We start from the raw sequence: 16,462 nt of genomic DNA on the forward strand, positions 1-16,462 counted from the left end.
CCAGTAACTGAGCAGATTGTGAAATACTCAGATCGGCCCATCTGGCACCAACAACCATGCGATGCTCAAAATTGCTTAAATCTCCTTTCTTTCCCATTCTGACATTCAGTTTGGAATTCAGGAGATTGTCTTGACCAGGACCACACCCCTAAATGCATTGAAGCAACTGCCATGTGATTGGTTGATCACATAATTGCATTAATGAGAAATTTAACAGGTGTTCTTAATAATCCTTTAGGTGAGTGTATATTATATATTTTTAGTGAATATATATTATATATTTTTATAATATATATAATATATTATATATATTATATTTTTTTACTCTATTCACACAATTCAAAGAAATAATAATCTACTAAAACAATCACAGACCTTCCAGGTGATTGTATGAAACAACTATTAAAGAATACATTCTTTATATATCATGAATTTTTAAAACAGTGGATCATACAACACTAAGAGTAATTACTTGACAACATTCAGGGGTCTCTCACCGCTGTTTCGGGTCTTTCTGAAGCAGTCCTGAGAGTAATGATTTTGCCTCGGGCCCAAGTGTACGAGGGAAACGGATCTCATCCATGAGGATTAATTCAAAGAGCTTCTCATGATCCTGGTTGTAGAAGGGCAACCGGCCGCACATCATCTCGTACATGACCACACCCAAACCCCACCAGTCCACCGCCCGGCCATAATCATTGTCCTCAAGAACCTGAAAAAAGCAGCAGAGAACCTGAGATATAAACTTTGAATCTGACAATTTCAAAAGTGGTGTAAACGGGTCAAGATTTTGCTGGTTATGGTGATGCCATAACTACATTATCAGGGTGAAAAAGTGTGTTTTTTCCATTTACAATCATCCAATGGCTGCTGCTGTGTTCTAACATCATAATTTATTTATATATTTTTTTTGTCTTTATTGATTTATTTGCATGCATTCATTTAGTTAAATCTCAATTTCATTACAGTAGATTTTTGGGGGGCTCTTGAAAGCACAAAATGGCTGCATGTTTACGTCATAGCTCATGGCTTGGCACTGTGGATGTACTGTACTGGTGCCATCAGCCAGTCTGCCTTGTCATGAACTGAAATGAACTGCGATTATACTGGGATAATGATCATCCTCCGATTAAACTTTACTTCATGTAAATAATACTTTGATAAAACTAATGCAATTAAGCTCATAATCAACCATATTCTCATTAACCATATATCATACGCTGGTTTTGATATCAACAACAGGCATGTAAACATCTTAATTGCATTATTACACCCCTGACCAATGTGTGCATGTGCTCGGTTCTACACGGTTTGTTGTTGACAGAACTTCATGAATGAACTCTGTGACATTATTCTGAAGTTTTCTCTGCTCCAAATCGCTAAACTCAACTCAACACAACTCACTGCGCAGTCTCTGTCTGTTCCGGCGAGAAGAACGCAGTGGCCTACTAGGGTCGCATAATTCGGTGCACTGTTAGACCATACCAGGGTTTTTTTACAGTAAAATACTTGCAACACTGTTGCCAGTAATTAACTGTTAAACTCAAGTAAACTAATTTCACAGAAACCGACTGCCTTAAAGGTGGAATACCTAAGATTTTTGCATTAAAATATACCAAAAGGCCAGTGTTATATATTTAGTTAAGATGATAACTTACAATATTCCAAATGTTTCAAACAATGTTTAAATCGCGAGAAAATTGAGATTTTAACGAAGGAAACGGGGCGTGTGAGCAGGGGTGAGCTGGGAGTCGCGAGTCAATCGCGTCATATCCACTTACCTCGGTTTCCGCTCGTACTACGTGTAGTCCTGGACAAATGCGGTAGTTGTGCGTTAGCGTCTTTCAAGCAACAAACGTAAGCTTGTTTCTCGCATTTGTTATGGAATGGAGCACAATTATTCTTTTTATTTATTCTCGGAATGTGAACTGTTGTAAAGGGGGTCGCACACCGGACGAGAAGCGCCAAGCCACGTTTAGGACAACTCCACAAGTAACGTTATCGAACACTGGACGCCCACTTTCTCATCAGTGTATGGCCAGCAATATTGTGATGTTTAATGACAGGAAATGAAGATAATGTCTGTTCTATGTTATGATTGTACTGTACAATTAAATACAATCGTTGCTGAGTCTGCATTCTGAAAACTTTACCTCAGATCATCCGTTAACTGAATGAATTGAGAATCTCACCTGAAAAATCTAATAACACCAGCAATTGTCATTCAAGTAGCTGATTTCTGTAAATGAATGCAAAACTAAATGCATATTAGTTAGCATATTAGCATAGGGCAAAGTCAGGATCCATTAGCAACGATTTGAGACAAAAATAATTAAAATTGTATAAAAAACTATGTAAATGGCGCTCTGTGGCGCAGCAGGATTTTGAACATAGTCCTGAGGCGTTGCTGGGCGCCGCAGACAGAAGCTGAATGGCGCCGCCGGTATGTGTACACTTATAGATAATAATGTGTTCGAATTTTAAATATGTGGCGCGCCGCGGCGCTGAGCTTCTCGTCCGGTGCGCGACCCCCTTAACGTTAATTTTGTGAAACTGTAGCTGTGGTTGAATATGTGTCAAATGTACATGATTTTTTATTTTTATAAAGTTACCAAAAAGGAGGACCAGCCACGTCAACTCCTTGCAAGAGACCTGCCCCTTCAAACCCTCTCCACCATAGCTTCGTCCAGTGACTCGTACAGTAACATGTGATAACTAATTTACTTTTAAACCTGACTTCTCTTGCAGTTATTTCAGTTTAAGGAAAAACAAGCATGTAAACGCAACATTTATAGAAATCGAACTTTACCTCATCCATGACAACTAATTTTCGATTCCTGTCTGACTGATTTATCCACGGTGGAGTTGAAAACAACAGTTCCCATCGTTCCGCGTTTCTCCACGTCATCATCAAGCAAAGCCGTTGTTGTTGTTTTGAATGTAGCGCCCTCTAGCGGCATCTAAATCTTAGGTATTGTAGCTTTAAATTGACCAACTTTCATTTAAATGTATTATCTAAAATTTATAAGGCACTAATAATGTGAGCGAAGTATTACTGTGAACTTATTTGATTTGAGACCACAAAAAAAACTATTGTACATAAAAAGATCTCCACTGGACCAGCAACTACACAGTCACCGCCTGTTAAATAAAGCAACATGCAGCATAACATCAATGTTTCTAGATCTTCTCCTGGAGTGAAGCGCAGGCTCTACTTTTCAGTACAACGGTGACCCAAAAAAACTCAATTTACAGTGAACTATACCTGTTTTATAACTTATTACTGTTATTACTGTTTAAATACATTTTGTGGGTGTGTCTTTTTATCGTACACTGTTAACCCTTCCAACCCCACAGGGAAATCCACACTACAAACCATCAAAACAATGTTAAATCAACGTTAATGTGTACATTATTGACTCAACATCACTTTTGCTCCCACAATTAATCTAGAATTTTTTAATATTTCATCTAAAAATCAATGGAAATGGCATTGAATCATTGTTACAATGTGATGTTGGTTCAACATCATGTTTGCACTCTCAGAAAATTAAACACAACAATTACAACTGAAATCAACTGGAAATAAAAGATAATAAATCTTTCAAGATCTCAGCAGAAGGTCTTTTTGACAATTAAAAGAGATATAGATGTTGGTGTTTTATTGAAAATGTTTAGTCACCATTATGGTGATCAGTGTTTCCTTTAGTTGGATAGTTTAACTCAAGGCTTCAATTTCAGTATGTGATTTTTGCAACAGTGCGTACTGAAACAGATAATTTATTGCAAAGAAAGGCAGATACAAAGATAATCAGTTGGAATAGTTTGCGCTATCATAATTCATTAATTTGTTATTAAAAAGTTACAAACAATACATTCTTGCCATGGTCCAGACATTCTTTTGCTTTTTAAAATACATTTTAGATACACATCCAGACATCAAGAATCAGCATATGAATCTCAACAATGGTGATATGGTGATATGGGAGCCACCATAGTATAAAACCAGCATGTATTGTGGCATGAAGCATGTCACCATTGTTGTGATTCGTTTGCTGATTCTTGATGTCTGTGTGTCTAAACAAAAAAATCCTACTATGCATTTAAAAATAAAAATTCTTAACATTTGATCTGTTGCAATAACACAATAACCACTTTTGTCGAGACAACAAATTAATAAACTATTCTCCTTCTAGTTATGCTGAAAACTGTTACACCTGATTATATTTGTTTCTGGCTTTCTTTGCAACACATTATGTTTTGGTAAACATTGCTTGAAAAAACAGAAACACACATACAAGGCAAGAATCTAATTGTCCAACTAAAGTAAACACTGATCACAACAATGGTGACCAAATATTTTAAAAGTACTACACATCTGTTAATTCTCAAAAAAAAAAAAAAAACCTTCTGCCGAGATATTGAGAGATTTATTTTCTTTTGTGGTGGTCAGTTGTGATGGTTGTGTTTCATTTCATAAGAGTGCAGGCATGTTGTTGAACCAACACCACATTGTAACATTAACTCAACGCCATCACCATTGATTTATGGATGAAATTTAAAAATTGCTTAAGTAAAAGAGGTGTTGATTTTATACAGTTAACAGACACATTAACATTGTCTGGGACCCATTGTCTAACACTATCTGGGACCCTAAGCAAACACACCTGAACCAGCTAATTAATGTCTTCAAGGTTATTAGAAAGCTACTGACAGGAGAGTTTATCAGGGTTGGCGCTAAACTGTGAGCTGTGGTCCTCCAGGACCAAAACTACCCATTCCGATGTAGACCAACCAACCACACACACACAAAGACATTGAGAATTGGTGTATGAATCTCAACAATGGTGACAATCAAAAGTTTCATGCATGTTGGGTACCAGTTCTCAATGCATGTTGGGTACCAACACAGTACAAAAGAATTGTCCATGACTCCCAGCCTGCATTGCAGAATGAAAAAAATTTCTTTAATTTCTTTAAGTTTCTTTAACTGTTAACCTTACGGAGGGCAGAGTTCCACAGAAGGAGACGAAAAAGGGCAGCATTCTTGCCCAACCCATTCAAGTTGACCAAACAGCTCCTTGGCCAAAAGAGGGCTGGCCGCCTCACCTGCTCCAAGGAGGCCATAAACGACCACCTCAAGGCCACCTATAGTGACGCCACCAGAGAACAAGCGCTGGGACCATGCAATGTGCTGATAACACAACCAGAGCCTGCATCAGACTTCGACCTGAAGGAGCCCCGCCTAAGGGAAGTGGAGAAAGTGGTGAGGAGAGCAAGATCGAGCTCAGCACCAGGCCCAAGTGGAGTGCCCTACAAGGTGTACAAGAACTGCCGAAAGCTATTACACCGGCTTTGGGGGGCTCTGAAGGTGATCTGAAGGAGAGGGAAGATCGCCCAGCCATGGAGAAATGCGGAAGGAGTGTGCATACCAAAAGAAGAGAAGTCTAAGAACATCGACTAGTTCTGGGTCATCTCCTTGCTCAGTGTGGAGAGCAAAATCTTCTTTAGCATCATGGCCAAGAGGCTCTCCAACTTCCTGTTGGAAAATAAGTACATCGACACATCTGTGCAGAAGGGAGGAATACCAGGAGTTCCTGGTTGTCTGGAACACACGGGCGTGGTAACCCAGCTTATCAGGGAAGCAAGGGAAGGCAGAGGGGACCTGGTCGTACTGTGGCTGGACCTCACCAACGCCTATGGCTCAATACCCCACAAGCTGGTGGAGGTTGCACTGAAGAAGCACCATGTACCACAGAAGGTGAAAGATCTCATCCTGGACTATTACAGAAAGTTTAGCTTGAGAGTGTCCACTGGCCAGCTAACATCTGACTGGCACCAGCTGGAGGTGGGGATAATTACTGGGTGTACTATTTCAGTGACCCTCTTTGCACTAGCAATGAACATGCTGGTCAAGGCAGCTGAGACAGAGTGCAGAGGCCCCCTTAGCAGGGCTGGAGAACATTCATGGACGACCTCACAGTGACAACAACGGCGGTACCAGGAGCTAGGTGGATCCTCCAGGGGTTGGAGAGACTCATGTCATGGGCACGCATGAGCTTCAAACCTACAAAATCCAGGTCTCTGGTCCTAAGGAAGGGGAAGGTTACAGACAAATTCCGTTTTAGACTGAGAGAACACCAGATCCCATCGGTTACTGAGAGACTAGTGAAGAGCCTTGGGAAGGTCTTCAACAGCAGCCTGAATGACAGAGACCCCATCAAGGCAACTAGTGATGACCTAGAGGGATGGCTGAGAACAGTAGATAAGTCTGGGCTCCCTGGAAAATTCAAGGCCTGGGTCTAAAAGTATGGAATCCTCCCAAGAATCCTCTGGCCTCTGCTTATCTATGAGGTCCCCATGACAGTGGTGGAAGGTTTTGAGCAGAAGGTGAGCAGCTATCTACACAGTTGGCTGGGCCTGTCGCGTAGCCTGAGTAACATCGGGGTGTATGGGAACACCAACAAGCTCAGGCTCCCTTTTAGTTCAGTCAGGGATGAATTCATCGTCGCACGGACACGGGAACACCTGCAGTACTCTGGATCCAGAGATACCAAAGTGTCCGGCACAGGGATCGTTGTGAGGACAGGGAGGAAGTGGAGGGCAGCCAAGGCAGTCCAGCAGGCGAAGGCGTGGCTGAAGCACAAGGCCATCCTTGGAACAGTGGCGCAAGGCAGAGCCGGACTCGGGAGTCTAACAGCAAACCGATATGACTCTGCTAGTGGAAAGGAGAGGCAGAGACTGGTACAGGAGGAGGTGCGAGCTTCAGTCGAGGAATAGCAAACCAGCAGAGCAGTGGCCATGCGGCAGCAAGGCGCCTGGATGAAGTGGGAACAGGCGATGGAGCGGAGCGTCACCTGGAAGGATATCTGGAAGTGGAGCCCCTCAGAGAATCAAGTTTTTGATTCAGGGGGTATATGACGTCCTCCCAAGTCCATCCAACCTGTGCACATGGGGCAAAAAAGAAACACCTGCATGCCCTCTGTGTTCCAAAGTAGGAACATTAGAACACATCCTGAGCAGCTGCCCCAAGGCGCTGGGTGAGGGCCGGTATAGATGGAGGCACGACCAGGTCCTCAAATCCATCACTGAGGCAATCAGCAAGGGGATCAAGGACAGCCGATACACCCAAGCTTCAGCCAAGACAATTCACTTCATCAAAGAAGGACAAAAGCCAGAGAAAACATCCAAAAAATGCTCTGTAGGTTTGCTCTCCATGGCCCGAAACTGGTTGATGACAGTAGACCTGGAAAGGCAGCTGAAGATTCCATCACACGTCACCCAGTCCAAACTGAGACCTGACATCCTCTTGGTCGAGTCTGAGGCCACCAAACAGCTGATATTCTTAGAGCTGACTGTGCCCTGGGAGGAGAGGATGGAGGAAGCTCAAGAGAGAAAAAGGGAGAAATACCAAGAACTGGTGGAGGATTGTCAGAGGAACGGATGGAGGACCCGGTGTATGCCAGTAGAGGTGGACATTAGGGGATTTGCCAGTTACTCCCTGAGCAAGGCCTATGGTACGCTGGGTATTAAAGGTGCTAACCAAAGAAGAGCTATAGGCAACAACGTCGAGGCAGCAGAAAAGGCATCCAGGCTCTGGTTAAAGAGGGGAGAGCAGTGGGGGCAGTAAAATGCCACTTGGACACGGGCCGGGGCCTGATCAGCCTCGGTCGAGTCGCCAGGACGAGTGTGTCTGTTGCAAGACCCGAAACACCCAGTGACTCCTGGAAACAACACTGATGATGTGTCCAAGGTTGTGCATCGGAAGATGTTTCTGTAAACTAAGTCCTGTTGGATTCTACATGTTGTCACTTCTTTAATCTTCTTGAGATGGCGATCTTTGTCTGACTCTGTTTTAACAATAAAGGCAGAACAGTTTTTGTCATTTTAATGTCTGCATGAGGTAATCACAGCTGCTAACACACACAAGCTCTTGAAATCCCATCCTCTGCAGCAGCTCATTTGTATTTAAAGGGCTCATTTGCATTTAAACCTTCAAAAAGTTTGCAAAAATGCAAAACAAGCTATAAACAAATTAAATATCGGTTAGATATTTTTGTGCTAAAACTTCACACACACACACACACTCTGGGGACATCAGAGATTTATTTTATATCTTGTGAAGTCAATAATTGATAAGGAGAGTAAATATTAAACTGAAGTGTTTTATGTGTTTTGCACAAGATGATACAGGAGAGATCTGCTAGTTTAATTAATGAGTTTTGTGGGTAACCATTGTGCTGGAGAGTAGAGCCTGTGCTTCAGTCAAAGGTGAGCAGAGAAATACTGATATTATGCTGCTTGTTGCTTTATTTATAAACAGTACTTTTAAAGGCTCTAAACATAAATGTGTGCTATTGTTCACTAAATATGAACAGCAAAGATTTTAGTTAAAGTCATGTCTTTAATGAATTCACTATTAAATATTAGGTGTTTGCAGTTTAATATTAAGAGATTTTAATTTTCAGTGGACTCAACTGAATTAAGTTCCCAGTACTATCAGTATAAATACTAGTTTTTGAACTGTTTTTGGAGGGCAAGAAATATAAGATATTCTTCGTCCTGCCTCCTTTTCATCATGGTTTTATAAATTACATAAATGAGAATGATGAAGTAAGTTAATGGAAAAAATACCCATGAATGAAATAAACATAATCAATCAATCAATCAACTTGAACTGTTTGAAGCAATCGGTTTCCCTGATATGAGTTATCTTTGTGGTATTTTACATACTGTAAAAAGGAGAACTGTAAATTAACTGTAAAGGGCTGTAAATTAACAGTACATTGCTGGCAACCACAGCTGCCAGTAGATTACTGTTATTTTAAAGCGCATTTTTATAGCGTATGTAACCTTGGACCCCTAAGTAGGGAATGAGATGCTGATGCTATAGGGAAACCCTCCAGATGTAACGATTGTCTGAACTTAGAAGCGTAGAGCCTCCTGCTAGAAGTGGCTCTTGCATGCAAAATGGTCTCTGTAATCTCTGATGAAAGAGCAGATCTAATCAAGAGCCCCACCAGAGAGCCTCACTCTGTCATCCCACACTTTACTCAGAACTCCTGGAAGCAGACTTACAAGCAAGAAAATAGACAGTTTGGGAGCAGACGTCACAGTTACATCACTTGCAGCTGCGCCCACATTGTGGTGGCAAGAAAAACAGTGGTAACAAGTGGAGGAAAACGGGCGGGATCCACAGAATAAAAAGAAAAAAAAAGTATTTTGCCGTTGGATGTCAGAATCGGGATGCAAAAAAGATGGTCTTCATTTTTATGGAAGCCCTTTATGGTTGCACGCCATTAAATGGGCAGACTGGACTGATGAAACCTCTGATGATTAGACTACTATTAAAGCATGAACTTGATGTGAAATAGATACTCACACATGCTGTTCATAGGGGACATAATGATTAGTCCTACAGTCACAGCATGAAATAATATTTATATCTACTGTATATCATATTACATAGGTAACATTTAAATCTAAAATATTTGTATTTTTGCAAAATAGGGTTTATTTTCTAAATTCATAATTGCGAGTTTATATCACAATTCTGAGAGACAAAAGGCAGGATTGTGGGACATAAACTGAGGATAATCCTCCCTGGATTTCCTTCTCTGTTCATTTATTATTAGAATAATGTATTTTAATAATGTTTTATTACCTCAGGAGCGAGATACTCTGGTGTACCACAGAATGTCTTCATTGTTGCTCCGTCTGTAATTCCCTCCTTACACAGGCCAAAATCTGTGATCTTTATATGGCCATCTTTATCCAGCATCAGGTTCTCCAACTACCACAGAATAATTATATTCCTTATAATGTGACACTGAGATAGGTAGTGATAGTGATGCAACAAGTGGCATTACACTAAAAACACTTTCTGACCAGTTATTTCAAACATTTACCATTCATCTTGTATGAAATTTATGTTATTTTTTTTTCTACTATATTTTTCTACCTATCTCACCTTTAGGTCTCTATAAACCACATTTCTCTCGGAATGAAGGTAATCCAGGGCTGAGACGATCTCGGCCCCATAAAACTTCGCTCTCTCTTCCGAAAAAACACGATCTCGCGATAAATGAAAGAAAAGCTGTGATATAACAAATATAAAGATGCATTTAAATTGGGAACCTTCTGGGGTAAAATGTATTTTAATTAATGTACACATTGTTTGAATAAACATTTGATTGTCAAATGAAATTAAAAGAAAATGTTTATTTGGTTAGTTTTAATGAACAGTCATTGCTAAACTTCACCTTTACAAGCACTCACCTCTCCTCCATTTGCATACTCCATAACAAAACATAATCGGTCATGAGTCTGGAAAGAATACTTCAGACCCTGCAACACAGAGATGACATTAAGAGCATAATTTTGCAAAAGCACATCATTTGTTGCAAAGGTTTAATCTTCTAAAGAAAAAGAAAAATGTCATAAATTATCAAAAGTAGATATTTGAGAACAATATTTTGCTGGCACAGATCAGACATTTAGAAATTTTATATTTAAAATAATAGGTTATATAATAATAATAATTATTATTATTATTATTATTATTTTTAAATACACAGAAATACAGAATCAGCAAATGATTCTCACAAATGGTGACATGCTTCAATGCCACAATGCATCCTGGGAGCCATTATAATATAAAACTCATGACTCCCAGCATTAAAAATTATTGAGATTCATATGCTGTTTCTATATGTCTGTGTCTAAAAAAAAAAAAATTATATTTATTTTTGCTGCCGTGTATTTATAAATCAAAAATCAGATCTGATTTGGGTCAACAAAATAATATTGGTGAAAAACTATCAATATCAAATTGTTACTTTTGGTCAGTAATAAGATTAGTAAATTATTCTACTTTATGATGCTGAAAACTACATCACCTGATCATCTTATTTCATGGTGCCCTTACAACAAATTATGTGTTTTGGTAAACACTGTTACAAAGACCAGAAACTCAAACAAAAAGTGAAGTCTCAAACTGCCCAATTAAAAGAAACACTGAACATTTTCAATAAAACATCTACATCTAAACTGTTAGAATATGTTAGAAATAACGCTGTTAATTCTCAATAAGAACTTCTTTAGATGATTGGCAGACATAAAGTTATTCTGGTTTGTAATAATGTCTTTTCAGTTGATTTCATGGATATGGCAGGGAGTCACTTGTAGTTCTTGTCTTTCTCTTTCCTTCATTGATTCTGCTCGTTATTATGATCTGCTCGTAACGTCAGGGCCAGAAATAAAGCAGAGAGTGAATCCAAACGCAAGCACTTAAATTAAATGAACAGGTAATCCAGGTAAAATGACATCACAAGGGACTCAGGACAGGAACAAGGAACATCTTCTACAGCAAACAACGACCGACAAACAACAACTGGAGAACAGAGGTATAATGCTGCGTTCACGTGCTATGGAAAGTAGGATATTTTCCACTTGTGAATTGGTATTTACCAGTGTGTTCAAGTGCTTTTGTTGTCGTAATGTGGTAAAAAGATGGAGATCCAGACCTGTTATTTAGCAAAAACTATTTTAGATTGCTTAAGTCATCTGCAACAGCAAGAAAATGATTTATCAAAACTCAAAAGGTAAATAATATGCTATATATTTTCTAGATTATGAATAGTATATATTTTTACCATTCACGACTCTTGCGGTGCTCTCCGCCATTTTGAAAAGTTCAAAGGTTATCTCATCTCGGCAACTCGTCCATCGAAATTTTCTACGAGTTGCCCAGTAGAAAATACCACATGAGGGGGCGTTCATGTGCATTTTCCACGTCGGCATTTGGTATTTACATAATTACCATAGCACATGAACGCAGCATAACTACACAGACAAACCAGCAAAACCATGTAACAAGGGGTGTGGCTGATCAGAAACACCTGGTGAGACTAATCAACAAAACAGGGAACAGTTGAACATGAAAAGACAGGCCCTGTGTCCCAATTCGCTTACTTATACTACGCCCTAAAAGTATGTACTCTTTATGTGAAGAAAAAGTACATACTTTTGAGAGCGTAGCAAAAAAGTAGGCACGCTTTGGGACATACTATCACGTTATCTTTAACGGACGGCTCTGTCGCGTGCTCCGTGCATCCTGTCACCATAAACTGCCCTGTCAATCATCTTGTCACAGTTAAAATCCTCCATTCAATCTAATTTGATTTCCTACCGTATCGGAGCACGTTAATCTGCCGGCCATGGGTCTTTCGTGTGTATACTTTCCTCGTGATTTGCAATTTGAATATGATGCGTTTAAAAAGTAACCCAGATAGCAAACTGACATTGAATCAACGTAGAAACATGACATCGAAACAACGCTGATCTGACATTGTTTTGCTCATCGAATTAACGTTAAACCAACTTCAGACGCGTCATTCTTTCAAAACTAACGGAAAATCTTGAAAAACTTGAAATCAACGTTGTTTCAACGTTATGAAAGCAAACCAATTTTCGATTTTCATTTAGCTTTGAAAAATGCAGCGTCTGACGTTGGATCAACGTTAATTCGATGAGCAAAATCAATGTTGTTTCGATATCATGAGAGACGTCGTTTCCACGTTGATTCGATGTCAGTTTGCTGTCTGGGAATGGCTAAACGTATCCTTATGGCTCTTTCAGACTGCACGATTTTCAAAGTAGTCAGGTCGCTGCTCTTTTCACACTGCATGACTATCTTGGCCAGCATTCAGTCGCTGCTGTGTTCACACTGGACGATGGATCGGCGACAGAAGGTTTCACACTGCATGACTTTAGAAAAATCGCCGACAGACTCTGTCTAGCATGCTGCACGCAAACTACATTTCACAACAAACACGCGTGAGATATGAAAAGGAAACAACGCGCGACACCACACGTGCAAGACCGGAGTTCTCACGTGAGATTTTTTTTTTCGACCCGGTTGTGGTACAGCTGGTGAAACAGACACGAGTGCTCCTGCCAAATTTCTACTAATTTTTCTTCCATTTATTGTGTCCAAATAGACCGAGAAGAAGCTTTTTTTGTTGAAACAATGCCATATCATGTTGATATGTGATCTATAACTCCTCCCCGAACTCCCTGCTGCTCTGTATCTTGCTCTCTCACTGGCTGCCGGTGATCGCCGATGTAGTTTTCAGTCAAAACACTTTTCACACAGCAGGATTTTGAATCGCCGACAGGTCCAGATATTTAGCATGCCAAATATCTCACGGGCGTCGGCGACTCGTCGGTGATTCTCTCAGTTCGCGTCTTTGTTCATTCACACTGCGTGATTGTCACTCGCGTGAACGAGCGCCGATTTGCCTGTGATTTCGGGCATTTGTCGGCGATTTCTCAAAACCTGTCGGCGAGCCAAAATCGTCGCTAAAATCATGCAGTCTGAACTCGGCATTACAAAAGTTCACAATGCTGCTGCAGATGCAATATAATGTGGAGAACATTGAATAAATTAATTTTAGTCAGGTCAGATAGTGTTAATTAATCACTCAAACCTCTTTATCTAAACCTCTCAAATAACCGCGGGACTCGCGCGTCCTCCGTGTCTGTAGTTTTTTAACACTTTTTACTCATGTTTGTAGTTCTAACCGAATCCTCGTTGAACGCGCAAAGGGTTGTGGGCAATATCAGCCGTTAGAGTGTGCATCGATCTACACTTCGGATTCTAACCGGAAAAAGTAGACCATCCGTGTATCTTTGAAATACTCATTTCAACATACTACGGTTTGGGACGCACTAATTCTATTTTCGAATACTATTTAGGACGGACAGTATGCGAATTGGGACGCAGTGAGGGAAACACATTACAGACAAGAACAAGATACAAAACCCACACGTGACAGTTATCATCTGGTGTCTTCAATGTTGGCAGTTAAAAAAATAAAGAGTTTCATCATTCATCATTGAGGTCTCTTGTTTAAATTTTACTAAATGTTTTGTGTGCAATTTGCAGTTATTCATTTTAAATGGTTGACTTTTACAGAATTAATTTGATTAATTGTAACTCAATTCTTATTTGTTGAATTTAATTAATTAATAACATTGATTGTAATCTGTTGCCACAATTTTATTTTAACAATGTATAATTTTTCTGTTTTTATAATCTGCAGGCCTTGAAGGAATGTTAAAAGCAATATGATATTCATTTTCAGCAGTAATGTTTCCATTAAAAGTTTGAATATCCATCATAAATGACGAAAAACTCAACTATAACACAACTGTCATGGTTCATCTTGCGTTCGGATGCCAAGCAGTCTACACAGTTTTAAAAGTATAGCCAAAAGGTTTGAGCCTTTTCTGATTTTAAACATGGAACTCTAGCTCAGTTTATTTATTTTATAAGTGCAACCACAAATTTCGAAGAGTTAAAAAATTATATTCTGTGGTATAACAATAAATAAATAAATAAATAATAAAAAACCTAATGCCAAAATGTCCTGTCGATAGAGCTTTTATTGATTGTGTGGAATGTACCGTTAATGACATTTACTAGTGTATAAACTATGTGTAAAATGTTTTTACTTGGCTAATATCATCTTACCGTTAAGAAAGGGTGTTTGGAGTTCTGGAGGACCCGGTTTTCAGTAAGTGTGTGTGCAACCTCATCCTACAAATAAGTAAATAAAATAATTTGTTAGAACTTCTTATTTATGTATTTAGAATTTGTCAAAAGGGGAAAAAACATTGTAACAGGTGAACACACAATGCAATGTTTACATTTACAGAAAGAAAAAGTAAAAATAAAAGCAAAGGACTTACTTTTGCTACTATCACATCCTTCTTGAGAATTTTCATGGCATAGTATTTGCCCGTGGCTTTCTCCTTCACCAGTATGACCTTCCCAAAAGTGCCTTTCCCCAAGAGTTTGAGGTATTCAAAGTCATGCATTGTCTGCATAACATAATGCAAAGTCTTTGAGAAATACAGTTTTAAATGAATATCCGATTAATCATTTTAAAAATCAAATCTTAGATTTAAAACACAGATTTTTTTCAATATTTGATTCCTTTTTCATTTTCTTATAGTGTTTACAGTTTTAAGATGAATTATTTTCCTTAAGAAAAGAATAGGAGAAAGTATTTTAATCTGAAACTTTATAGCAATAGTTGAAAGGACCAATAATGATGGTAAGGCCTAAAATTTCTGCTGTAATCCTACCACTTTGAGTCGAGGTTTGGACAGGTACATCTCCATGTCCATGGGATCAGGTGAAGAGTCTATCCTCTCTTCCTCCTGCTTCTGTAGACTATCTGCCACCGCCTGGATGGCCTTCGTCCACTCCTCCCTGCAGAAAACAAGACAATCACACAGGGTAACTTTTCTTTTACTGCTTTCTTTTGTAAAATGAGAGATTAAAACATGTACTTTAGGGCAGTGGTTCTCAAACTTATTCAGGAGGAGGCCCCCTTGTGTAGGGTGAATCATTTTGTGGCCCCCCAAAAGAAAACTCATAACGAAAACATCCTCAAACGTACAATTTCACTTACAAATTTTAGATTGTACCAAAAACAAATGAATTTGTACAATGCTGGAACAACAGTTCTGTTTGTAGCTTTATGTCTTTGAATATACAAAATTAGTTAAATTGTACATTTCATTAAATATAAATTTTTTTTTTATAAAAAAATGGTTTTGACAGTTTCAGTTTGAACACTGAAAAATTTATTTGCTGATTGTAAAAAAGTGCATTAAACTTCTTACATTTTAAGGTAGAAAATGACAGTGGCTCAAGTTTGGTTTGCAATTTTGAACAGCAATCTGTTTTCAGCAATTTTTTTTCTGTAAGAAACAAAAAAAAAATTCTACTCTACTTAAAGAAATAGTTTTTCAATATAGAAGACATACAATTTTATACAAGTTTTACAATATAAAAGAAATCATGCAATGCAGATTTCACATAGGACAATACAAACTTACATACAGGTAAAATAATTTTTTTAAATAATTTCATATTCTAGAATTTCTTTGCGGCCCCCCTAGCACCATCTAGTGGCCCCCCAGGGGGCCACGGCCCCCAGTTTGAGAACCGCTGCTTTAGGGAACTTGAGGAGTGATATCATGAATTTAAGCAAAACAGTTTATACGAGGAACTGTACGGCATACTGGTACTGCAACCAACCTTTCTTCTGGAGTCTCAACATGAAAAGTGCGTTCAATAACAGTAGTCCACTGCAGGCACCGAATAATAAAAGTGTTTGTCTTTGGTCGCTCCGTCTTCATCAGCTGACATTCTGAGAGAGAGCGAAAGAGTATGTGCATTTTGGTCATTTTTGGGTCTTAAGTTGAATTAGGGAAGGATGCAAAAGGGGACAGATACAAACAAAAAAAAAGGCAAAGTGAGAGATTCACCTGTATATTCTCCCCGGTAAACAGTTTAACCCTCTGATGGTCTTCCTTTATGAGTCACGTCCTGGGCCTTCCCGGTCAGAAGTGACCGGAGGCCTAAAAATGAAACTTCCATCGCAAT

General features: G+C 39.1%; 1 protein-coding gene across 11 annotated transcripts in view; it reads right to left on the minus strand.

The window, feature by feature from the left end:
- Positions 1 to 16,462, minus strand: part of LOC120476176 (RAC-alpha serine/threonine-protein kinase) — a 99,886-nt gene that overhangs the window by 24,509 nt on the left and 58,915 nt on the right. For 10 of the 11 annotated variants that reach the window (XM_089118402.1, XM_089118401.1, XM_089118403.1 and 7 more), the window contains 8 exons: positions 16,115 to 16,226; positions 15,154 to 15,280; positions 14,755 to 14,907; positions 14,537 to 14,602; positions 10,279 to 10,347; positions 9,971 to 10,096; positions 9,665 to 9,793; positions 498 to 712 (listed from right to left, as the gene is read on the minus strand). In XM_089118402.1, coding sequence (XP_088974528.1) covers positions 498 to 712; positions 9,665 to 9,793; positions 9,971 to 10,096; positions 10,279 to 10,347; positions 14,537 to 14,602; positions 14,755 to 14,907; positions 15,154 to 15,280; positions 16,115 to 16,226 — 997 coding nt within the window. The remainder of the gene's footprint in view (positions 1 to 497; positions 713 to 9,664; positions 9,794 to 9,970; positions 10,097 to 10,278; positions 10,348 to 14,536; positions 14,603 to 14,754; positions 14,908 to 15,153; positions 15,281 to 16,114; positions 16,227 to 16,462) is intronic. The other variant, XM_039667137.2, reaches the window with a different exon arrangement.

Source organism: Pimephales promelas, chromosome 13, assembly GCF_988280905.1.
Source record: "Pimephales promelas chromosome 13, fPimPro1.hap1.1, whole genome shotgun sequence".
NCBI classification, from domain to species: domain Eukaryota; kingdom Metazoa; phylum Chordata; class Actinopteri; order Cypriniformes; family Leuciscidae; genus Pimephales; species Pimephales promelas.